Here is a 21,127-nt window from a genome sequence, read left to right as displayed (position 1 = left end):
CCTGTGCAGCAGTCGGCAGAAGGCCAGGTGCTGTTCCATTACAGCTGCGGACTTGCTTTTAAATAGAAGAAAATGTAGGAATGTATTAGAAGGAATGACTGTCACTACATTCACTTTGCGAACGCTCTTTTCCAGAGCAACATAGGTACCTTACAATAAACAGTTACGTAGCTAACAATGTACAATTACTAGTCACTCACTGTCAGCAGGCAGCAGTCAGCAAATAATTCTATTTAACTGTCACACCGTTACGCACCCGACTGCTCACAAGCCCAAGTGTAGCCTGGGATGAACCCTGCACGGTCACCTTAGAATACTTCTAACGCGCCTGGCTTTCTTTCCCTTTTCTTTCCTTTTCAAAAGCAGTCATTCGAGATAAGCCGACATCGATACAGAGGCCTGGTTTCCTCGAATCTGATATTGAGCGGGACACTTTAGCGCACCTGAACCACAGATAGGGCACACCGTGCAGGGCAGGTGGCAGATAAGATCAGCCACCAGGCACATCTCATTACCGAGGCCTGCCAAGCCGTCGGGGGGGTGGGAGGTGGGGAGTGAGGGGGGGGGGGGTGCGGACGGGCTTGATAAGTTCCCCTAATAATCCTGTTATCGGGAGGCAATCCGGGGCCTGGAGGCGATAAACCTAATGGCACATTCCATAATACTATGTTTCTGCCTCATTTGCGGCCTCCCTCTCAATTATAGAAACATCTGCAGCGGCCGTATGCCGCGCCGGCGTGTCTGCGCGTTCTCTCGCCCCGGCCGTATGTGGGGGCGTCCCCACTCCGTTTCGCCAGGAAGACTCGGAGGCGACACCCGGAGGGCACGAGAAAGCGCGCATGCACAGGCGCACGCGCATGTGCCCACGTTCACAACCTACCCGTAGGTTTTGACTTGGCCCCCGATGTGCGTCAAGGCCTCCCTGGCTTTTCTGCTGCCCCTCCGAGCAATCCGAGGCGGCCTCGTCGAATTCAGCGTCAGGCCGAGTGATTTACTTGCCTCTCTTGTGGACGGTTAAACCGGCATTATTTCAGCCGAGCCCTCGCCGCGGAACAGCGCTCGGTTGTGTGCGGGGCCAGCCCCATACTCGCTGTAAGAGGGGACTATTCATAAAACAGATGGCAGGGGCACACAGAGGTCCAGTAAGGTGCGAAAGCCTATTTTCGCGGCGTTTGGAAAAGAAAGCAAAGCCCCGTGTGACTTGGTGGAAAATAATGGTGCGAAAATACAGAAGAATGAACAGAGCTCCCCTCATGGACACGGTGATGTAATCAGTGATGCGGTCAGCCTCTAATATGTTGGATACGGGGCCATGCGGTGGTCAGCATGTAAGTGCCCCCTGTGCTGGTCACGTTTTATTGGTGCAGCTTGGAGGAGCCTTGCTTCAGAGTGCTTGACTGGAATTCTCCCAGTGGTTTTGCCCCTCAGCCCCCCTCAATGCCAAATCCCCCCTTGCTCATGCCTTGACGTCATAGTTTCAGTGATGAATACGTGTCAGAAATCAAAGGAGCTAATGAGTGTGTGCCCCCTACTTAGGGTTCTTGAGTGGTACAGCCCTGCATGATGCTGCTTCCTGTCTGGAGGGGAGCTGCATTTGATATGCTCCCCTTCAGTTATGACAGGAAAAAGGACTTGAGCTGGGGGATTGTGTGTGTGTGTGTGTGTGTGTGTGTGTGTGTCTGTGTGTGTGTATGTTGGCCACTATGGCCGCGAGGCAGACTTTGTAGTTGAAGAATGACAGTGCCGGCCTTTGCTGCTCAGCAGAGCCTGCTGTAATTACAGGCTACCTGCCAGCCTCCCATAAAGACCCAAGGCCCCCGTGTCCGCTTTCTGATGCCCTAACCTACGACATGTGATGTCATCGCTTTCTTGAGCGCTGTAATTGATTGCAGGGCTCGCCGGAGTAAATTACTGTCAGACTTTCTACTCTCTGATGGGGGAGTCATTTGCTATGCAGGGAACCATGGTGGTGGTGTTTATATTGGCAGCTAATGATGTCCAGGGGAAGAGATGCGGTCGCAGGCTGTGGAGCTGTAAGGGGATAGGCCCTAAACACAGGCCGTGCCTTTCAACTGCTTCACGTGTTTCAGCGCAGCTCGTAGGTTTTACGCTGAGGGTCCACCCAGAGAAAATGGCAGTGCTGTGCGCTTGCTAGGAGAGAGGACGGTCAAGCAAAATGTTTCCAGGCAAGGATTTTACAACTGTGTTTGCTGTATGGTTTTTAGAGTAATAACTCACCGGTACTTAAAGTCCCCCCTTCTCCTGTTTGTTCAGTGAACGTATTAAAATTGCAGCTTTTTGAAAACTGCCAAGGGTCAGTTGGAGGGTTTTTAGCATCCCTGCGTGTGTGTGTGTGTGGACGTGGATGTGGAACAGAGAATGTTTTCTTGTGCGGGAGTATGTCTGTACATGCACATGTTTGTTGGTATTTGTTTGTGTGTTAATGGGAGTGTGTGTGTATGTGTGTGTTTGTGTGTGTGTATGTGTTTGTAAGTATACTACTGTTTTCCACTTTGTGTTGCAGCAAACTGCCTGCCTCAGTGCCAGAATGGCGGGATGTGCCTGAAGCCCCAGCATTGCGTCTGCAAGCCGGGATCCAGTGGCAAGACCTGTGAGCACAAGACCGTGCCCTCACTCAACCCGCCCGTGTCAGGCAACGGCCAGACCACCGGCCAGACCAACGGCCAGACCAATGGACAAGCGGTGGTGCCCCAGCGCCCCATCCCCCAGCAGGCCATCCCTCAAGGCACCATTCAGGGCCACGCCCCGCCCCCCGGCAGTAAGGGGCCGCAGATGACCCTGAGCGTGAAGCAGCCCCCCCACGTCATCCGGCCCCAGCCGGTCCAGCAACAGTAAGTCCCAACCAATCACAGCAGGTCCAGCAACAGTAAGTCCCAACCAATCACAGCAGGTCCAGACGGCACTCTGCGTCATGAGCTTCATTGCATGTTTCTCCTCTTTGTCAAGATTCAGGCCCCCACCTCGGAACAAAACTGTTACTAATAAGAGGTCTTTTTGTGCTGGGCTATTTGAGTCATTAGTGCATAATTTCATGTGTATTACAGCTGCATTTTCTTTTACTCATGGACTCCTTCCTCTCTTTCTCCAAGACTGTGGACTTATTGGAAATGCTGATTCAATCAACCTGCAGCCGGGGCTCTTGTTGGTCTTGTTCCCTTCCTTGTAAAGAGTAGAAATAATCCTCACCTTGAGGCAAATCTCCTGCTGCTCTCTGGTGTTCAGCTGAAATTAATCACACAAAGCCCCTTCCGCCACTGAGAGGAGAGAAAGACCCCCAGCTGACGACCTGGGTTTGCTGACATTGAGCACTTCCGTGGTCAGCTGCCATTGAACACTTCCAGGGTCAGCCAACATTGAACACTTCCAGAGTCAAGCTCCATAGCGGCTCTTTCTGAGAGCTGTGCTGTGCCCTTTGACCTTCACCTCTTTCCTCCTCCTGTCTGCATTGTTTCCTGTTGAGGTCTGTTTTATTTTCCCCTGTTATTTTAAACCATCCCTATATTAACGTCAGTCAAACTGACAGGTAAAACAACTTGGAATACTTTTTTTATAGCAAACTCTAAGCGGTGTTAGTTCTCTTGTGCGGTTGGCCCGCGCCTATATTTTGCCTTCCATTACATTCGATGGCTAAATGTTCACAATCGTATTGGACACGGTGAAAATCTGTCACCTTGTCAGTCCTAGCTGGAGTGAACGCAGACTTAAAATAAATCTGTGTCTCTCTCGAAAGTGGGGTAAGGTGCTGACAGAAACATACAGAATTACCTTTATTTGGGCTCAAGAATGTTGGCATCAGGTGTGCATTTTTGATATTGATGAATGATGTTTAAAAAAAGTTTATTAACATATTTTACATGCTGCTAGGGAATTCTCTGTAAAACATTGGGAGTTTTATGTGTTGTTCAGGCAGTGTAATTGCTACCAGATCTTAACCCTTCAAAGCTGTGTAGTTTCCAGTGGGGTGATTCTTTGTGGGTAGAGAATTGTTTAGCTGTCCTTCATCAACAAGTGAAAAAATTGGAGAATAGGTTACTGGATATCTTGTTGGAAAAAAGGGGTTAACCCCCAGGTCCATCATCATTTATCGGAGCAGTTCTATAGCGTGCCACAGCTGGTTCGAGTGAAGATGAGATTGATGTGATCACGGTTTGGGGGAGCTGTTGCGTCTGGATGAATACGGGGGCTGCCGAAGACAGAGGCCCTCTTGAGTGGGGATGGGGTTGGGTTCAAGGGATCTGCTTTGCTTCAGTGACCTCAGAATTCCCAGAATTCCACGGGACCCAGACAAACAGACCAGACCCTGGTTCCTCTGCCTGCTTCGCTCCCTGTTAACCCCTCTGTCCACACCCCACACCCCTCAATCGAGGATGGATCATATTTTCATCCTCCCATCTCAGTTTCTTTGTCCGATTTGAATCCCCCCCCCCCCGGAAAAGAACATTCGGAAAAGTGGTCGCAGGTCAAGGCAGCGGAAGACAAATCAGGGGATAAAGTTTAACGACCAAGCTGCCACTCTGGCGACGTGGAAACGGCAGCCATTGAGAGATTGCTTTTTGAGGAATGGGAGCCGCGCGGTTTGGAGCGAGGGGCCGCATTTACGCTGCCGAGCAGAAGTGCTTCTCTCCATCACTTTAGCCCGGTGCATAAATCACCCCAGGGACAGGTTAATGTTACTGTAATGGCTGTCAGTATGGTTCAGCTGGTGAGGTCAAATGGCATGAATTATTTTCCCCAAATATAATGGCAGGCGGCAGGTGACGGCCCTCAGATAGTGGTCCACTTGTTTTCAACTTGACTCTCTGCCTGTTTCTTAAACGGCTCCACAAGGAGTCGATATTGACATTTGTCTTTTTGTATGACATTTGTCTTTTTTGGTCATTACCAAAAGACACAAGAGTCCTATTGAGTACTTTGTTTTCTTCCATTGCTGAGAAGTTCTTATGTCACTAGCTACACAAGGGAAATACAATTCATTCCACTTCATGAGTGGTAGTTGACATAGGATTGTGGCACTGAAGGAGGGCACACAGGGCTTCTCTTGACAAGTTATGCCCTACACTTCCGGAGGACTATGGGAAGGGTGAGCTTGCAGCTGTGGAAAAGGTGCTAGCTGTCTGGATTTAACTGCCTGTTTACTCTGTCTGGTTAAACTTAAAGCTGCAAGACACTTCAGGTTCACACACAATGTGTCTTCCTAATGTTCATGATATTTGCAGACTTTGTCTGCATCCGCTGTCCTCAAGATGAAATCTGCCACCTTGCCACACTATAGCCACGTGGTCCAATGAAAGTGTTCCTCATGTGCGTGAATTCAAATGCATCATTTATAATACATTACATAAATACTCAGACAGTACAGTCGTCATTATTGTGATGAGCCCATGCTCATCTGTTCTACATGTTTCCACATTGAACGCCACCTTGGGGTTGTTGTTTCAGGTTGCTGCAATAGACCCCAGCACTAAATGCCTAGCAAGTGCTGTGCCTCTGGGACGCCTCCCAAGAGACCTCCGACATGACGGTTCACTGAACCCGGGCTTAGACGACCTGGTCTGGGGTTGGACACCAGAGTAGAGGCTAGCAGCCACCTGGTCCAGCCTGGGCTAGCCAGTCAGAGCCATGGAGAGGGGTCGGGGGAGGGGGGAAAGAGTTGGGGTGCGTGGAGATTTGCAGCTGAAAAAGAACATGTGCGCGGCGAGGGAGAACCTGATCCAGGCCGGGGGAGACATGAGGAACGCTACTGGTCGTACCGGGGGCCAACACAAGCCCCTCTGCGCTGTCAGGGGAAATTACGGGCCTTCTTTGTTTTTACTCCATTTGCTCACAGAGAGAGAAGCACACTCTGAGTGAGGGGGTTGGAAGAAAAGGGGCGCAGTGCAGGTGGCTGAGTGTACTGGTCTTTGTTCCCCAGGCCACCGTTCTCCATAGTCTCCGCAACGTTCCCACAGCATCCCCTCAGCGCCCGTCCCGTTACACCTCAGGAGGCCAGTTTGAGCACAGAGCGAGAGATTTCCTACCTAGATTTACCTAGAGATTTCATCACTGTCCATAGCCTTCGTGTAATCCTCTGCCTGTGCTCTCAAAAGGATGGAAGTACTTAAGGGTCATCTGGACAGTGTTTCTGAAAAATGAGAATGTGTTGGATGCTCATCATCTGAAAAAGCATTTAGTTGGAGGTTTGTTCAGTTAAACACTGTCCCTGGGTTTAGTTTTTTAATGGAGCCGCCATAGATGCCATTATAGCACGTATAAAATTTGAGAAAAGGTAGTCTGCAGGAAGAATTCTGCCTGTCTCAGGAACCAGCTCATCTGGGACACAACTCCTGCCTCCCTCCCTCCCCCCGGAGTGTGTGATGGCCTGTGAGGTCCCAGGGTACAGCTCTGGTAATTTGTCAGATGAACCCCTGTGGTTTTAGTGGTCTGACCTCATGACAGGCTAGGAAAACATCTCAAGGGCCAGAGTAAAGTCAGTGTTTGTGGGCAGGGGGGGGGTGCTGGGGTTGAACAATCTGACTGAGGACTTCTAGGAGGAACACTAAGGACCTATGTCACCCTCCCACGCAAATGTGCACTTTCACCGTTTCCAACCTTGGAGTCCTGCTCCACATCTGCAGTTAGTCAGGCTCTGACCTCACCCCCTTACCCACCACCCCTCAGCCAGCCCCAGGGGGCTGGGATATCCCGACATGCGTTCACTCCCAGTAACTTTTGTTCCTTTTTCCCTTCCCCAAATTCCATGCCTGAGGGGTCCTCTCTCCGCCCGCCTGATGAGGTGGGGGAAAAAACACTCTCACCTCCAACACCTGTGGAGGGGGGGCTGGACCGTGACTCAGATGGGAGCTCATTTTGCTGAGCCACAAGTGTCAGCTCGCCCAGGGGCAGCCTCTGCTTCCACTGAATTTTACAGTGTGTGTACGTGATTCCCCCCCCCCCCCCCGTCCCCCACCCAAATGAGGATTTCTCTGGCACGCTGCTGCGGTCCCTGTCATACCCAGGACTTACACGGGACCCGCAGGCCGCAGGCTGCAGGTGGCGGCTTGTCTCTGTGTTTGGGAAAAATGTTAGCATAGAGGGGGGTAAGTGTAGAGGGGCAAATGCGGAGGAACAGGGCATCTGAGCGGCTCGTCGCCTGGGCCCCACAAGCCTCCAGCTGGCTCCAGTTCCTTTTTTATTTTCCTCAATCTGGACCATCTCTATCTCTCTCTCTCCCCCTCTCTCTCTCTCTCTCTCTCTCTCTGATGCTCATCGGCAGACAACACCGGTAATTTACTCGTTTTATAGTGTGTCGTCAAAATTCCTCATCAGGCCAGATAGCTGAAATAATCGGTGAGGATGTGGGCCGACTCCTGGGCTGCACAGAGCGCTGACAAACTGGAGAAACCCCTCCCGGTGCGCGCGGTAGTGCGGCGGGAATACGGAGGCTCTCTGTTTTAGTTCATTGGGTTCAGTGTGGTTGAATTAAGTGTGTCAGTTCCCCTGGGGGGGGCGTGTCTGAGCGTGGCCAGAGACGGCAGAGACTGCACAGGTTCACCCGTCAGCGATCTGTTTATGTGAAAATAAGCAAGATCCCGCTCTGATATTTCAGCCTGCCGGGGTCTCTTAAACCATTCCTTTAAATGCCGTGAAATGTAAAAATCTCTCTCGTTTTTTTTTTTTTTTTTTCTCCCTTTAATTACACAGCCCTCTGCCAGGGCACGCGGCCTTGCCAGATATTTTGTTGAGACTGGAATAGGATCTCATGTTTATAACTTCTCTCTCACTCTCTTTCTCTCTCTCTCTCTCTCTCTCACAGACACAGACACACACACTCTCTCTCCACCTCCTCTGAGTCCTTGCTCAAGCAGATTTAAAGCTTATCCCCAGTAGCTACCTTTTTATTTATTTTACTGGGTAACGATCTTATACATTTTCCCGCTGCGATAGAGCCTTTCGGATTAAAGTGGAAGCCAGATTGTAACAGGGCTGTGCTTTGTCACTCTGCGTACCTGGCCTCGCCGCTCCCTCTGTGGGTATGATGTTTAATGCTGTTCAGCCTCTTTACAGATAGGGGGGGATTGACCTCTTGATCTTTACAGCACTTTGCTTCCTCCCCGCTATTCCACATCCCATGAATCATGTCCACGTCCCTGGGCTGGGGGCAGGAGGAAGCTGTGCTGGTCTGCTCTCAGAGCCTTTTGAAGTTAAGTACACCTGCGTGATCTGGGCTCTGGTGTTGGCTCTCCCCACAGAGCCAAGACCGATGGGGTGAGAGAGAGACAGCGAGTGTGTCAGTCTCTTGCCGCAGTACAGCCAGATGCCTCCCAGATGGTTAGCGAAGCAGACACCATGCTGTTCCTGGGGTGATGTTCCGCCCTACCCTTGCCCCAGTGATGCTGGAGCTAATGCAGCCAGCTGCTTCCTGTAGCCATGCACTGGGGCTACTGCACTCAAGAAGGAACCTATCGGTTCACGTTCTCTTTATCCTGCCAGCAGAATGACAGAGAATGCACCGGGGAGGATGACCTGCCGGGGCCAGGGCCGTTTGGTTTGGTCTTCTACATCTGGCTTTCAAGTCAATTCCTTAGTTGAGAGGTGGATGAACGTCAGAAAGAGCATCTTTGCTTGTCAGCCAGTCCAAAGGAGTTAGGAGGGCTGCGTTTTGGTTTTGGAGGGTTCCTGCTTGGCCATGACCTTTCACCCCTGCTGTGTGGATATAGTCTGTTCTATTCCAGGAAGGAGGGTCGCAGAACACAGCGCAGCTATTTACGACACGGTGGAAAAGTCTGGCTATTTACAAGGCTATCACTTTCTGTTTATTTATATGCCACGGAGGCCAGTGGGGCGGGGCGGGGCTGGAGTGGTGGAGTGTGAAGTGACACCTGCCTCCCCTCGCCTCTCACCCTCTCACCCTCTCACCCTCTCACCCTCTCCACCACATGGCCCCTGCAATGATCTGTGAGAGAGAAGGAGAAAGAGGGGGGTGGTGTGGGGCGGGGACTCGAATCTCCAGTAAGGACCTCTCATCTTCACATCCGAAAGGGCTGACCGTCGGGGCTGAGCTCCCAGCCAAGTCGACGTCAGCAGAGATGCACTCTTCTGCTGAACTCGCTCTTCCCAGAGGCCCGCCAGCTTCCCTCCCATTGCACTGTGTCCCAGCGGGCATCAGCACAAACATTGACTCTTAAGAAGCAAACTGTCCATCCGGGCTTTTTTTCTCCTCACAGGCCAAGATATCTCCCTGCCTGGTAAATGTTCACAGCTACATGTCAGACTCTGTCAAAATGCTTCCTGGTTGACTCTCTGTAGCCATCAGAGGGGGTGGGAGGGAAGAATGGGTGGGTGGCTGGGGTGGAGGGTTCTCTTTTCTAGACATTATTTCCTACTGTAAAAAAGAACGACCCGGCCATAAGATGAATCGACTGTCTCGGGTTTCGTAGTGCATAATTGTTGGACGGCAGTTAATCTCTCCTGGTGTTCCTTTAGCAATAATTATTCTTGGAGAAGGTCCGTCTCGCAGGCCTTTGAAATTTATCAGTCAGGCCTTGTACGGATGAAGAGAGCCTATCCTTTCATTTCCTCTAAACTTTGTAGCCCATTATCTGATCTTTCGCCTGCCAGGGCTCCGCTTGAAATAGCTGTTGGTGTGGAGCAGTGTGATTTATGTTAAAGCAATTGAGACTGACGCAGGAAATACATTTTTGAGGGAGATGTTTTTTTTTCCTTTTCACCCACCTAAAACGCATCAGTTTTGCACGTAAATGGACCGTTGGCTAATATCTGGTTCGCATGTGCCTCGATAACACCGAAAATCACAAAGCACCTGAAGGGCCCTCCTCTTGGGGCTTACCGCATATTACTTTAAATTTCCCAAGTTTGCCTGTTCTCGGCTGAAGATATTCTCATTATCCCAATGAGCGTATGCGCACTCTGCCGTTTAGTTCAAGGTTGTTTTCTGTTGTTTTTCTTTGCACTGTTTCATCTCACATTTCAATCTTGCGTTTAGAGAGTTTGAAACACACGCTCCTAATTGGTAATTATCTTGTGTGAATGTGAACGCCGTTATTAACCCTGACGAATAAAAGCAGAAAGCCCCAGGGTGTTCCACTGTCTCCCGCTATCTGACGCACATATTTCAGCCAGGAGCTGGGCTGAGATAAGCTCCTTATCTTATACCTAACGTAATACTGTTTGATTGGAGTTAGATATCCCCCCCTCCCATTTGACTGCCAAACTGATTGGGGGGGGGGGGACATGCTGCCTTCCAATTTCAAAAAACGCAAAATGTTCTTTAAATCAGCGCTATTAGGTGCCGTGCCATCCCCCTTGGACATTTACCGCTGCCAGTAAATGATGGTAACACCAAACAGGGTGGCTGAGCGGTATTGGAGCTCTTCATCACTGCAGCTGCAGCTGAAGCCGGGGGTTGATTAAGAGATGACCGGCTCCATAATCCCCAAATTACAGACCTCTCCGGCTCCTCACAGAGGAAACATCAGGGCTTTGAACTGGGGAAGCGTGAGCTGGTTACAGAGCTCCCAGTCTCTCACAGTGACATTGCCACCAAGCCTCAATAGCTATAAAGGTCTTGCAAGTCGAAAACCTGCGGTACAATAAGCTTGCCCAAGCGTGGACTGCGTATGCAATCATGTCACGTGACAAAACCTATCGGAAATGGGTCTGTTTTTTTTTTTTCTTTCTTTCTTTCTTTTTTAATTTAGTGACAGACCAGTTTAATAGCTGCGGGATGCTGCAAGCATTTACTGTGGCATTTAATGAGGCGTTAAATTCAGAGCCCACGGTATGCTGATTTCATTGTGTCCGCGTCTTCACCTGCTCCGAGTGTCTGGCACCAGGCCCAGAGTTAAGAGGTGGACATTAAGTTTTCAGAGGCCTAGGAATGGCACTTGGCTGCCAGGCAACCTGTCAGTGGGCCTCAGGCAGCAGGAGTCTCTTTTTGTAATCAATCAAAGTCCACGCAGCATCTATGAAGTGTTCCTTCCATCATAGAAATGCACTGCAGAAAATGAAACATGTTATGACCGCTGATTTTCATCCGTTCACGGGAATCTTTGGTTCACGTGCCGTGACCGCATGGTGGCGATGGCTGCCGAGAGGCGATCATAAACGTGGCACTGGAAGCCCTGTCGTTCTAGGCGCTTGACCCATGGCATTTGTGAGCTCATTAAAGGAAAGATCAACCAGCTGCCCTGCGGTGTCTCTACAGATGAACTGAAGACAGCCTTTTCACCAGGGACACAGTGCTGGCATGACCTCTGTCAATCTCTCAGGTCGGGTCTGTAGACATTTGGGTCCTTCCAAAGGGGACATAATCACAAAGGCCTGAGCCGAGATGCCACAATGGCGGCTTGTCACCGGGAGAGGAGAGGTCAGAGAAGTGCATTTCTCTTGGGACATGGGGACATTATGGCCCTGAGAAGTGTGAGGACAAAGCTCAGACAGAGTGACAGGGGATATGCTCTCACATTGTCAACACCAAAATAAGTGGTGTATATATAGATGTATAATGAGGACAAATATATCGTTTTTTTACACCTGCGGTCTTCATTCTTGGTCCTAGTGGCAGTCTGAACTTGTTGAGGATTAGTCTGCAACAGGCTTAACCCAGCGGACATACTGACACTGATGTTCCGATGCGTTGTGGGGTTCATTTCGTAAGTGAACTCACTGTGAATTTGTTGAATTTCAGTTTTTTCTCCTCGAAAAAAGTCTGTTTCCCGCCCACGTCAAAACCGCAGCTCAACGCCGAACAGGGCGGTTGCCCAGGAGTAAGCGCATCCTGGAAGCATTCAAAGCGACGATGTTGTTGCAGATGGTGCCTCGATCGGTGTTCAGGAGGGGCGGGACGACTTCAAACGGCCGCATAAGAGCAGAGCTCCTCGGATTTCACAGTCCCCCCCGGCGCAGTTCTCCCTGACACACAACCCGTTGGGCTTTTCGAGCCCTGGAGCAGTCAAAAAAATACATGAACCCGTTTGGCCTTTCAGGGTAGGACAGCCACCTGTCTCCAAAATCCTGTCAGCGACCAACGGGAGAGCGTCGTCCCGAGCAGACACAGCAGCCAGCGCACCTGTGGAGCGCAGGTATCGTCTCACCCTTTCACAGCTGAAAGACGTGTAGAACTTTGTGTGGGGTGGGGGGGGGGTCTCAGCGTGTACGAATCTCTGGTGACATATACTGTTTCGAAACATCTCGTCCTGCCAACTGGCTTTGAGGCCCTGTTCTCGCGGCAGTCATCGTTCTTTGAGTCTTCGAGTCAGGAAACCACAGACCTGTGGAAGAAGAAAGGAGACTGAAAAAAATGATGGGCTCGTGCAGAGAGAAGCATTTGTACAGCAAATTGTCTGCGAGGGTAATTTGTGTCAGCTTTTCAGCACTCGTGCTCCTTGTGTTGCGGGCGTGAAGTCAGTGAATGTGCAAGTGAAGCCCTCCCATTGGAACGGCTCGTTTTTGGGGGGTTTTTTCCGTACCTGCTCGCGGCGTCCTGACAGACAGCTTATAAACCCAGTTGTAAAATGTTAAACCTTTTTGTACATTGTGTGTTTTCACAGTTGTTTTTCTCCTTCTTTGGCCCAGCAAAAGTTTGGCAAGCCAGTCAGAATGAATCATGTTCTCGCAAATGTGGGATGATACCGTAGAAATTTAGCATTTTGGGAAGGGTGAAAAAGAATGGCTGAGGGCTAGTGTGTGTTGTCTGTTTTTCACCCAGATACTTTTTATTTTTTTTTACATATATACCCATGAGCTTGGAGACATACAGTATTTTCAAGAATGCAAGATAATTTTGGTTGTAGTCACAGTCTTAAACGTGATTGCACTGCAGACTGAAGCGTCTTCTTTTACAGTGAAATTTAGTTTGGTTTAGATGGCAGGAGCAGAGTGTGGAAATTATTATTTCAGAACACATCACTTTTATGAAGGTTTATACGGATATTTAGCGCGCCAATGTTTGAAGATAAGTAAAATAATCAAATTCACTCAGATTCTCACGCACTGCCTAACCTAACCTTTCAGCTGTGGAGTATATGGATTTTGTGGGTTCTTTCCCCCACCAGAGTGTTTCTTCCCTCACCCTCTTCAGAGGCACTCACGGCCATGTTGGAGATAGTTTAGGTAAATTGAAATGTCTTTTTTATTCTCATTGTTGAAGCCACAGGCCAAACAGAAGCATGTGGAACAGCTTAGCACGTAGCTCACTGTACTTGGTGCGAGCGGTTCCTGTCCTACAGTATTTAAGTTGGAGGGAACAGAGTGCTCCGCAGCCGTCATTAACGCAGAAACGAATGAGACGGAGGGTGTTTTTGTTCTTCTGTGGCACTTGGGGGGCGTTGGGAAAGTCCAGTCCCCCCCACCTGCAGAGTCGGGCTGGGCCCTGTCAAACCGGGCCCTCCCGGGACCCATTAAACGGTTTCCCCCAGACAAATTGATTAGTTCACAGTTCGGAGGAGCGAGTGAAGCGGCGCCAAACTTTCGCTCGGCAGCCTTTGAGCTGCCGGCGCGGAGGCTGAGGTCAGGGCGCGGTGAGGGTTTGTCTGCCCTTCCGCTGGCAGCCGCCGGAGTCTGGCGGCTGGTCATGGGTGGCGGTGCCCCGGTTTCCGAGGGGGTTGGGGCAGGGCAGGTTGCCCTCGCCTCGCTATCTAGGCAGCCTTCAGACGGGAACCTCACCACCACCAGGGTGAGCCTTCTCGAAGGAAGAAAGGTGTGCCTGGAGGGGTGAGATATGTTCCTCCTTTGTTTAAACACATTACATCAGGGCAGACAGGGAGATTAAATCACAGCAGGACAATGGAGAGAAACGGAGGACGAGTTATGAAATCCACCACCCCCCCCCCCCAACTCCAGAATGGCATGCAACTTGTTTATTTGAACCCCCCTCGGCTGTCTCCCCGGAGATCCAGCGTTTCTGACAATTTGCACTCCGTCCCTAGACCTCAGACCATGCACGGCATGAGCGCGGGGGACAGTGCCCCCATTCTTCAGGTGCCTGTCGGAATAACGCGATGAAGCCCAAATGCCCCGCCGTAGTCTTCATAGCACAGGCCACTAACCTGTTCCAGCCCTTCCAATTAAAGCAAATTCATAGAAAAACTAGGGAAGAAAATTAGCCACCAAACCCACCAGTGTTTGGAGTCTGTGCACTGTGGCCTCAAAAAACATTTTGATGTCGAATTAGATGCTCTTGCACAGAAACAGCCAATCAGAACAAAGAGTAAATCTGTGGTGAGGCCCACGCTCCTTTCCTGTCCTCACTGAAGCATCTCTTTCATAAAGCACAGTCTAGCAGCGGCACGATACGCACGCTTCTTTTTTCCATTGTTGTGAAAACACTGTTTTGTTGTGACTCGTCTCCGACTTTCATGGGCACTTCAGAGAGAACGGCTCGGTGATGCCCAGAGAGGGGTGGGGGTGGGGTGGGGGGAGAGAACAGCGACGCTGCAGATGAAAGGGAGCTCTCGAGGAGTTTTGACAAGTTCTGTGCCTTGTTGTGGGCTTTGCTTTTTCTGTTGTTTTTTTTTTTATTCCACAAGATTTTGAAAGGCAGAGACCAAGAACTTTCTAGAAGCTTATGAGCTATAAAGGATGGTGGGGAAGAAGAGAGAGATAGAAACAAAGTGAAAGAGGGAGAGAGAGATGGACAGGAGAAGGAGGGGGAGGAGCCGGCTTGTGCGGACTGACACAGGCTTTTGTCAGTGGACTGTTTTGCTGTGAAAAAGCCTGCTGGCTGTTGTTATGAGTGGGGATAAATTACTGCCTGGTTATCGTTACCGAGCCAGGCCTAATTAGCCGAGCGAGTTCGGGCGGGGAGGTTCTATGGAGATGTATGCAAATGCGAGGAACATGTGTGGTGGCAGCGAAGGTGAAGAGCAGGGAGATTGCAAACTCCCGGGAGGGGAGCAGGGAGGAGTCAGGCGTGCAAAAGGAAGAGGGATTATGCTGTCACACATGTTTACGTGCGCGTTTGTTTGTTTGTATGCATGTATATGTGCATAGTATCAGTGTGTGTGGCCTTCTGTGTGTGGGCATATGTGTTTGTTTGTGTTTGTGTGCGTGTGTGTGTGTGTGTCATGAGTTTGTATGTCACCTGAGTGTGGTCAGGCATGATTGGACTAGTGGGTAGGGTGCTGACATCTGGGCCCGAGAGTTTTAGTTTTGAATCCTGGGTGAGACACTTTATGTGTGTGTGTGTGTGTGTGTGCGCGTAGTTGGGTGGGTGTAGCTTCAGGGAAGGTATTAGCAGTTGTTAGAATTACATTGGCGTGAACCACCCTTCTGTTTGAATTCAGGGGTTCTTGGCTGTGCTTGTACTAAACAATTTCTGTGTTTAATGGATTTTTTAATCTCTCTGTCGGCATGAGACAATTGATTTGCATACAGCTCTGAATTGTGGGGGCATTTCAAATTCATTTGTCGGAACAGGTTATTCTTCAGCACCTTGACCAAAGCTGAAAGGAAATCATTCACAGTGGCTCTCATAACCACCCCCTGTTTATCTTTGCCTCAAGATGAAAAGAAACTTTTTTGTCCTTGTGTAGGAGCCGGATGTTGGTGTGTACGAGTTGCTGGCGGTGAGGGGCTGAACGCTTGATAAGGGTGCGCTGTTAAATGCCACGGCTGTGGCCAGTAATGTTTCCCCGAGCCCACGTGCCAAATTAGCAGATTTCTCCCCCTCCCAGATAAACAAATCACAATTCATTTGCGGCGGCTGAGGCTGAACAGAGTGGCTCGCTGAAGGAGAGGTCTGACAGCTGCACCGGGGTTGGTTTTGGCTCCGCCAGCCCCCCAAGCGCTCTGCCCGTCCTCACTTTCTCCTGGATCACCCCCCCCCCCCACTCCCCACTCCTCCTCCTCCTCCTCCTCCTCCGTCACATTTGGAAGCGCTCTGTCAGTCGAGCTTTGGCTTCCTCTGGCCGCGGCCCCGGTGATTAGGCTGCGTCTGGTTTGCCTCAGCCGTCCGATCGGGGAGATTAAGTTCATCCTCTGGCCTGCGTCTCTCCGCCGCTCTCCTCCTTCTGGGGGGCCCCCGGGAAGGACGGCCAACACCGGAGCCCGGGCGGCCTACCCTCCTCACAGACAGGACGGGGCCCCGGGGGGGGGGGAATCTAAAAGGATTTTCGTGAGGGTAACGAGGTGTGCTTGGCAGCCCTCCAGCTCCAATGAGCTACAGGTGTGTGCAGCGGCAGACTTCTGGCTGGGGCCTGTACAGGTTGATTCAGTGGAGCGTCGCTTAGAGGAAAAATACAAGTGTTTGGCAGGTGGGAGTAGTCTGTGGGCAGGGTTTCAGAGCACTTGCATGGTCAACTGGTCACCCGTTGAAGACACAAACAAATCTTTGTCAGGCTTAGCATGATCAATGCTTTTCTTCAGAGCACTTCATTTTACAAAATGCCCACATGAGAACAGTATACTTTTTTGTGCCTCACTGTACTACATATCCAACAAAATGACAAATTACATTGTGGGCACAATAAATCTCACGTTAACATGGACTCTCAGGAATTTGTGTACGCCCTATGTATACATATAAAATGAAATATACAGTATAATATAAATAAACTTCCTGGTGTCCAGTGTTTTACAACTTTACCATACTACTCATCTTTCTGGTTTCTTATCTGTGAATATAACTATTTCTGTGTCCTTTGCAGGATCCGGCCACCCATCTCCATGACGGTGCACCAGGTTCCGAGTCAGCAGTTTGTCATTAAGCCCAAGTACTACCACACCCACACCCAGGTGCGCAGTCCAGGCCCACCTGTAAGCAGGCCCATCCCCCTTTCTGTCGGCCACACCCCACTCCAAGGTGAGTCCCACCTCTTGTCTTTCCAGCCATCGTCCTCAGGTGCCCTCTGCTGTTAGGGGCCAATTAATGTGAGGGTGCTCGTGTTTCCAGCCTCGGAGCACTTGCTATTGCTCTTTCAAACACTTTAATTGCTGAATCGGATCAGTTATCAGCCTTAACGACCCTAAATGAGCGTGAGCAGCGCAGCAACTGATGATATTTCGAGGCTTGGAAAAAAATCTGCCAGATCGCAGCCGGGCGGATTTGCCAACCCTCCGGGTCGCGGTTGTAACGAAACGCCGAAAGCTAAAAAATGTTATTCTTAAAAATTAATTTTATTTTTCATAAAAGTGTCATCGGCTCGGCGTTAAGAGTCTGACTTCTCCTGGGCAGGCGCTGGTTGGCGCTGGGCGACCGAGCTGCGGGCTTGGAAAGTTCCACGGTGACAAGAGTGACAGTCCTGTCGCGGGCGTCCCGTGCAGCGCGACTGGCGGCATGCGTCAGCGCGGGGCACTAACGAGTTTCAGGGAGCGCTCGTGCCGCCCCAGGCTGGATTTCGGCCTCCCCATTAATCACTCCCGGGGATGGTAGCTCTGGCTGAGGTCAGCCTCTCATTACTTCTCACGTTACGGGAGCCAGTGCGTTCTCGCCACTATGCAATGTCTCGGTTTTCCGTGGAATAGCTCCCGTCCCTGATGTCAACACAGTTGAAGTCTCCAGGCCCGCAGGTGCAACCTCCCCCCAAATACCCTCCCTCTCCCCCTCTCCCGGCGGCCGCACTGACATTTCGCCGCCGCGGTGGTGTGTTAGCATTAGGGTCCTCCTCGTTTACCTTCCTGTTTGATCTATCGAACGTGGGATGGAACATAGCTCTGAATCTAAAGGCGGATGATTGCTCGGCCGTATCTGTGTTTATAAAGGCCTGTGATTGGTGGGAGGGAGATAAAAATATAAAAGGGGGAGGGGGCAATGGATTTCAGCTGCCGTAAATGAGCTTCAGCTGCCTCTGACCCCACTCAAGACATCAAGTCCTTCTTTTTTCTCAGCGTAACACTCTCCAAACACCTACCCGCTTTCCTATCCGTCCTTAAAAAAAAACAACAACGGTTCCTCTGTTACCTCATCGCAGTAAAAAAAAAAAAGGTGATCGTTGCCATGGAATGTGACCCTAATTTGATGACGCGAGCGTCCGGTTTTCCCTCGGAAGAGGACCGTCGGGCCCCGCGCACACATCTGCTGCAGTGTAAGAGGGGTGTAGAGAGAGCGCAGCGCACTCGCAGTTGAGCGGCAGTCGGATTTTCAAATTACAGCCCCAGTGGTAATAGCATAAAGACTTAAACATTGCCTGCTGCACACCGCTGTCTAAAATGAATTATTAGCCTCTTTTTCACAGGGCAATTTTAGATAAAGGCAGGGGGTGAGAGAAAATGAAATGACAGAGCAAAGCGATAAACTGTCATTGAACGGAGCACCCCTCAATTGCTAAATGGTGCTACAAAGGTGTATAAATGAGAAAAAAGGCTGAATACAAGGGCCTCTGAATGCAGAATATCCGCTGGAGCAGAGGTGTAGTTAACAGTAAAGATCAAAGCACCACCCCTGCATTTCTAATTTAAAGTGGCCTTTCTGAATTAATAGGCAGCAGTATATGGCTTTAAATAGACACATATATCATATTATGCCTCTCACATTACGCCTCTCTCCTTAAACATAACCATATCCCTGCATGTATACTGTAGATGTGTATAGGCAACAAAAGAGTAATAGCGCACAATTTTTTCCATAATTGAGCTGAGTTTATGTGGAGGGTGTTACATGTGGATGACTGCACAGCAGATTTGTGAAGTCTGTCTTCGCTTGACAGTGTGATGTGTCCAAACGTATATGCATTTATTCGCTGGTGTGCAGGTTAATGTCAGTGGAAAACCTGGCTCTGTGTGCTCTGATCATTCCCTCCCCCACCCCCCCCCCCCCTCTCTGCCTTGTGTGTTTACACTGCAGAGTGAATTCACATTGGCAGGGCTATTAATGGTTACGTCTGTAGACACAACAGCATTCACAGGCGGCCTGCTCATTTCTCCCACTCCCCCCCCCCCCCGGCACGGCCTCCCGTGAATGGTCTGGGGCTGCTCCCCCGAGTTCTGGGCTGCGCTGCCCGCCATCAGGAACAGCCTGGAGGCGAGGGACCAACAGGAAACGCTCTGACGTCGGAGGCCCGGACCGGAGGGCCGGGGGCGTGGCTGCGGTCTGGGCCCCCGCGGGGCGCGACCAACCTGGAGTTTAGTCTAGCGCCGGCACAAAGGAGTCTGGGCCTGTGGCTTTCGGTTTTGCGTCTGAGCTGGAGGACAGCTAATCTGGCCCTGGGTCGGTTAGCTGTAGCGCTGTAATTCCCCCTGGGTGAGGGGTCTGCTGCACACACAGACCCGCAGTGTAACGTCAGGCTGGTTTTTGCTGTTTTCTGGCTGGCTGAAGGGTGGGGAAGCGTTGGCGTTCTCGCGCCACCAGGCCCGTGCCCCTGTCAGGCAGCTCCTCGCAACAAGCCGCACGGCGTGTAGACAGCCTGCTTCACCGCCCCGCGGAAACCCGCCTGTCCCCCCCGTCTGCCTCGCCTGGGTTGAGGCTCGGGAGCGGAGCGCGATTTTCCAGCATTATGGCTAACGTCAGCCCCGCACCAATCCCCGACAGCTGCCTGGCGGGCCGGTCCGCTGGGCCCCTCTCCGAAACTCCCAGCTAACCCCCGCAGGAGGGGAGCAGAACGAGCAACACAGCGCTCTCTCTCTCCCCCTCCCGCCATCTCGGCCCCCTGACGCCCCCCCATCCCCAGCTCCCGCCTTTCATAGCGCTGATTGATGTCTCTTTTGCCTGGGATGTCTCGCAGAGCTCCCTCCCCATATGCTCTGCAGAGCTCCCTTAATGTTCTCTGTGAAGAACTCACTCTCAACAGGGGCGTGCGGGGTAGGGGGGCTGCTTTATTGCCACCGTGACGAGGGACTCTTCATTCAATCCCTCATCAGAGCAACTGGATTTGTGCTGTACATGTTTGGGGAGGTGGGGAGAACAGTCACTCCGTATCCCTCTTTAAATCTCGGGGTGTGTGATGAGAAAAACCTGATGCTTTCATGGGAGAGTGAACAACTTCCCTCCCCCCCTGTCAGTTGTTACACCACCGCAGCTGCAGCTCTGTCAGTGGCAATGAGGCCGAGCAAGGTGGAAGGTAATGAGGGATCTGATAGCCAAGCGTATGCAGTATGAGGCTCTGTCTTTGCTCTTTGCAATTTTTCAGCTTTGCAGTTTTGGGAGGTGGGAGATGGTTTTTGTAAGTGAGGCAGTGTTTTCTTTTGGTGTCATGGTGAGATGAGGTGACAGAAGAAAGCCCTCGCGAGACGGCGAAACCAGGCCCGCACGGAGCGAAACAAACGATGTGAGAGGTGATGGTGAGAAAGGAACACGCTCTTGGCAGGCCCTGGGGCCTCTGGGCCTCACAGTAACGGACACACGAGCTGTCTTTGATGCACGGGATTATGGGTAAAAAATGTGGCACTTTTCAACAGTTAGGAGCAATTGAAAGGAGTTTCATGGTTTGTGTTTCTAAACTCCTACAAGCAGCCAGGAACTGAGTGTAGCCTGATACCTTTATGTGGTCTCCAAGGTGCGGGCCATAAAAAACACCTTTTTCAACGCAACTTTTTCTGTGCCGTTTTTTATGGTCTCTGTTGCTGTTTGTTTCTTGTCGAAAAATGGTCTCAGTTTCTGTATTAAATGATGTTTGTACACTATGAGCCAAGCAAAAGGTGGATTTTAAATACGCTCACATGGTTCAAAGATTTAACCGTCCTGTGAAAATCAGGCAAAATCACTCAAAACTGTGATTGTTTTGTCAGATTGTGTTTTAACTGGATTTATGAACCATTGCTGACATGCTTTCACTCTGTCTGAATTTCCTAAGATGGCTGGATTGATTTAACGAGCGAATTGTGCCTTTTGTGGTTGATGATATATTTTTTCAATCCAAATAAAAGTTGAGTGACTCATGAGGTTTTGATTATAATGGTCACAGCTGAAACATTTTCTTAACTTTCAAATATACTGTTGAAATTATCCCATACTGTCATTTTATGTATTGGAATTATTACTGTATATATTCATATGAAGTTGTTTATTAATAAAAAATACTCAAATTAGAATAAGAAAATGCCTCCAAAAACACCTGAGATGTTGACCCATTGCCCAGAAATTTTTTTGACTTTGACTGAAGGAGAAATTCATAATTGCTGTCAGATATCTAGCACCATTATCGAATATTTCACTCCCCTTTAGAGACTTTCAGGC

At 50.4% G+C, this 21,127-nt stretch overlaps 1 protein-coding gene across 6 annotated transcripts in view; it reads left to right on the top strand.

Annotated features, from left to right (window-relative positions):
• Positions 1–21,127, top strand: part of ltbp1 (latent transforming growth factor beta binding protein 1) — a 106,519-nt gene that overhangs the window by 7,019 nt on the left and 78,373 nt on the right. For all 6 annotated transcript variants that reach the window (XM_036546327.1, XM_036546326.1, XM_036546328.1 and 3 more), the window contains exons 3-4: positions 2,525–2,852; positions 16,665–16,819. In XM_036546327.1, the coding sequence (XP_036402220.1) occupies positions 2,525–2,852; positions 16,665–16,819 (483 nt within the window). The remainder of the gene's footprint in view (positions 1–2,524; positions 2,853–16,664; positions 16,820–21,127) is intronic.

The sequence above is a fragment of the Megalops cyprinoides genome, chromosome 15 (genome assembly GCF_013368585.1).
Source record: "Megalops cyprinoides isolate fMegCyp1 chromosome 15, fMegCyp1.pri, whole genome shotgun sequence".
Lineage (NCBI taxonomy): Eukaryota > Metazoa > Chordata > Actinopteri > Elopiformes > Megalopidae > Megalops > Megalops cyprinoides.
This window is presented reverse-complemented; position numbering and strand designations above follow the sequence as displayed.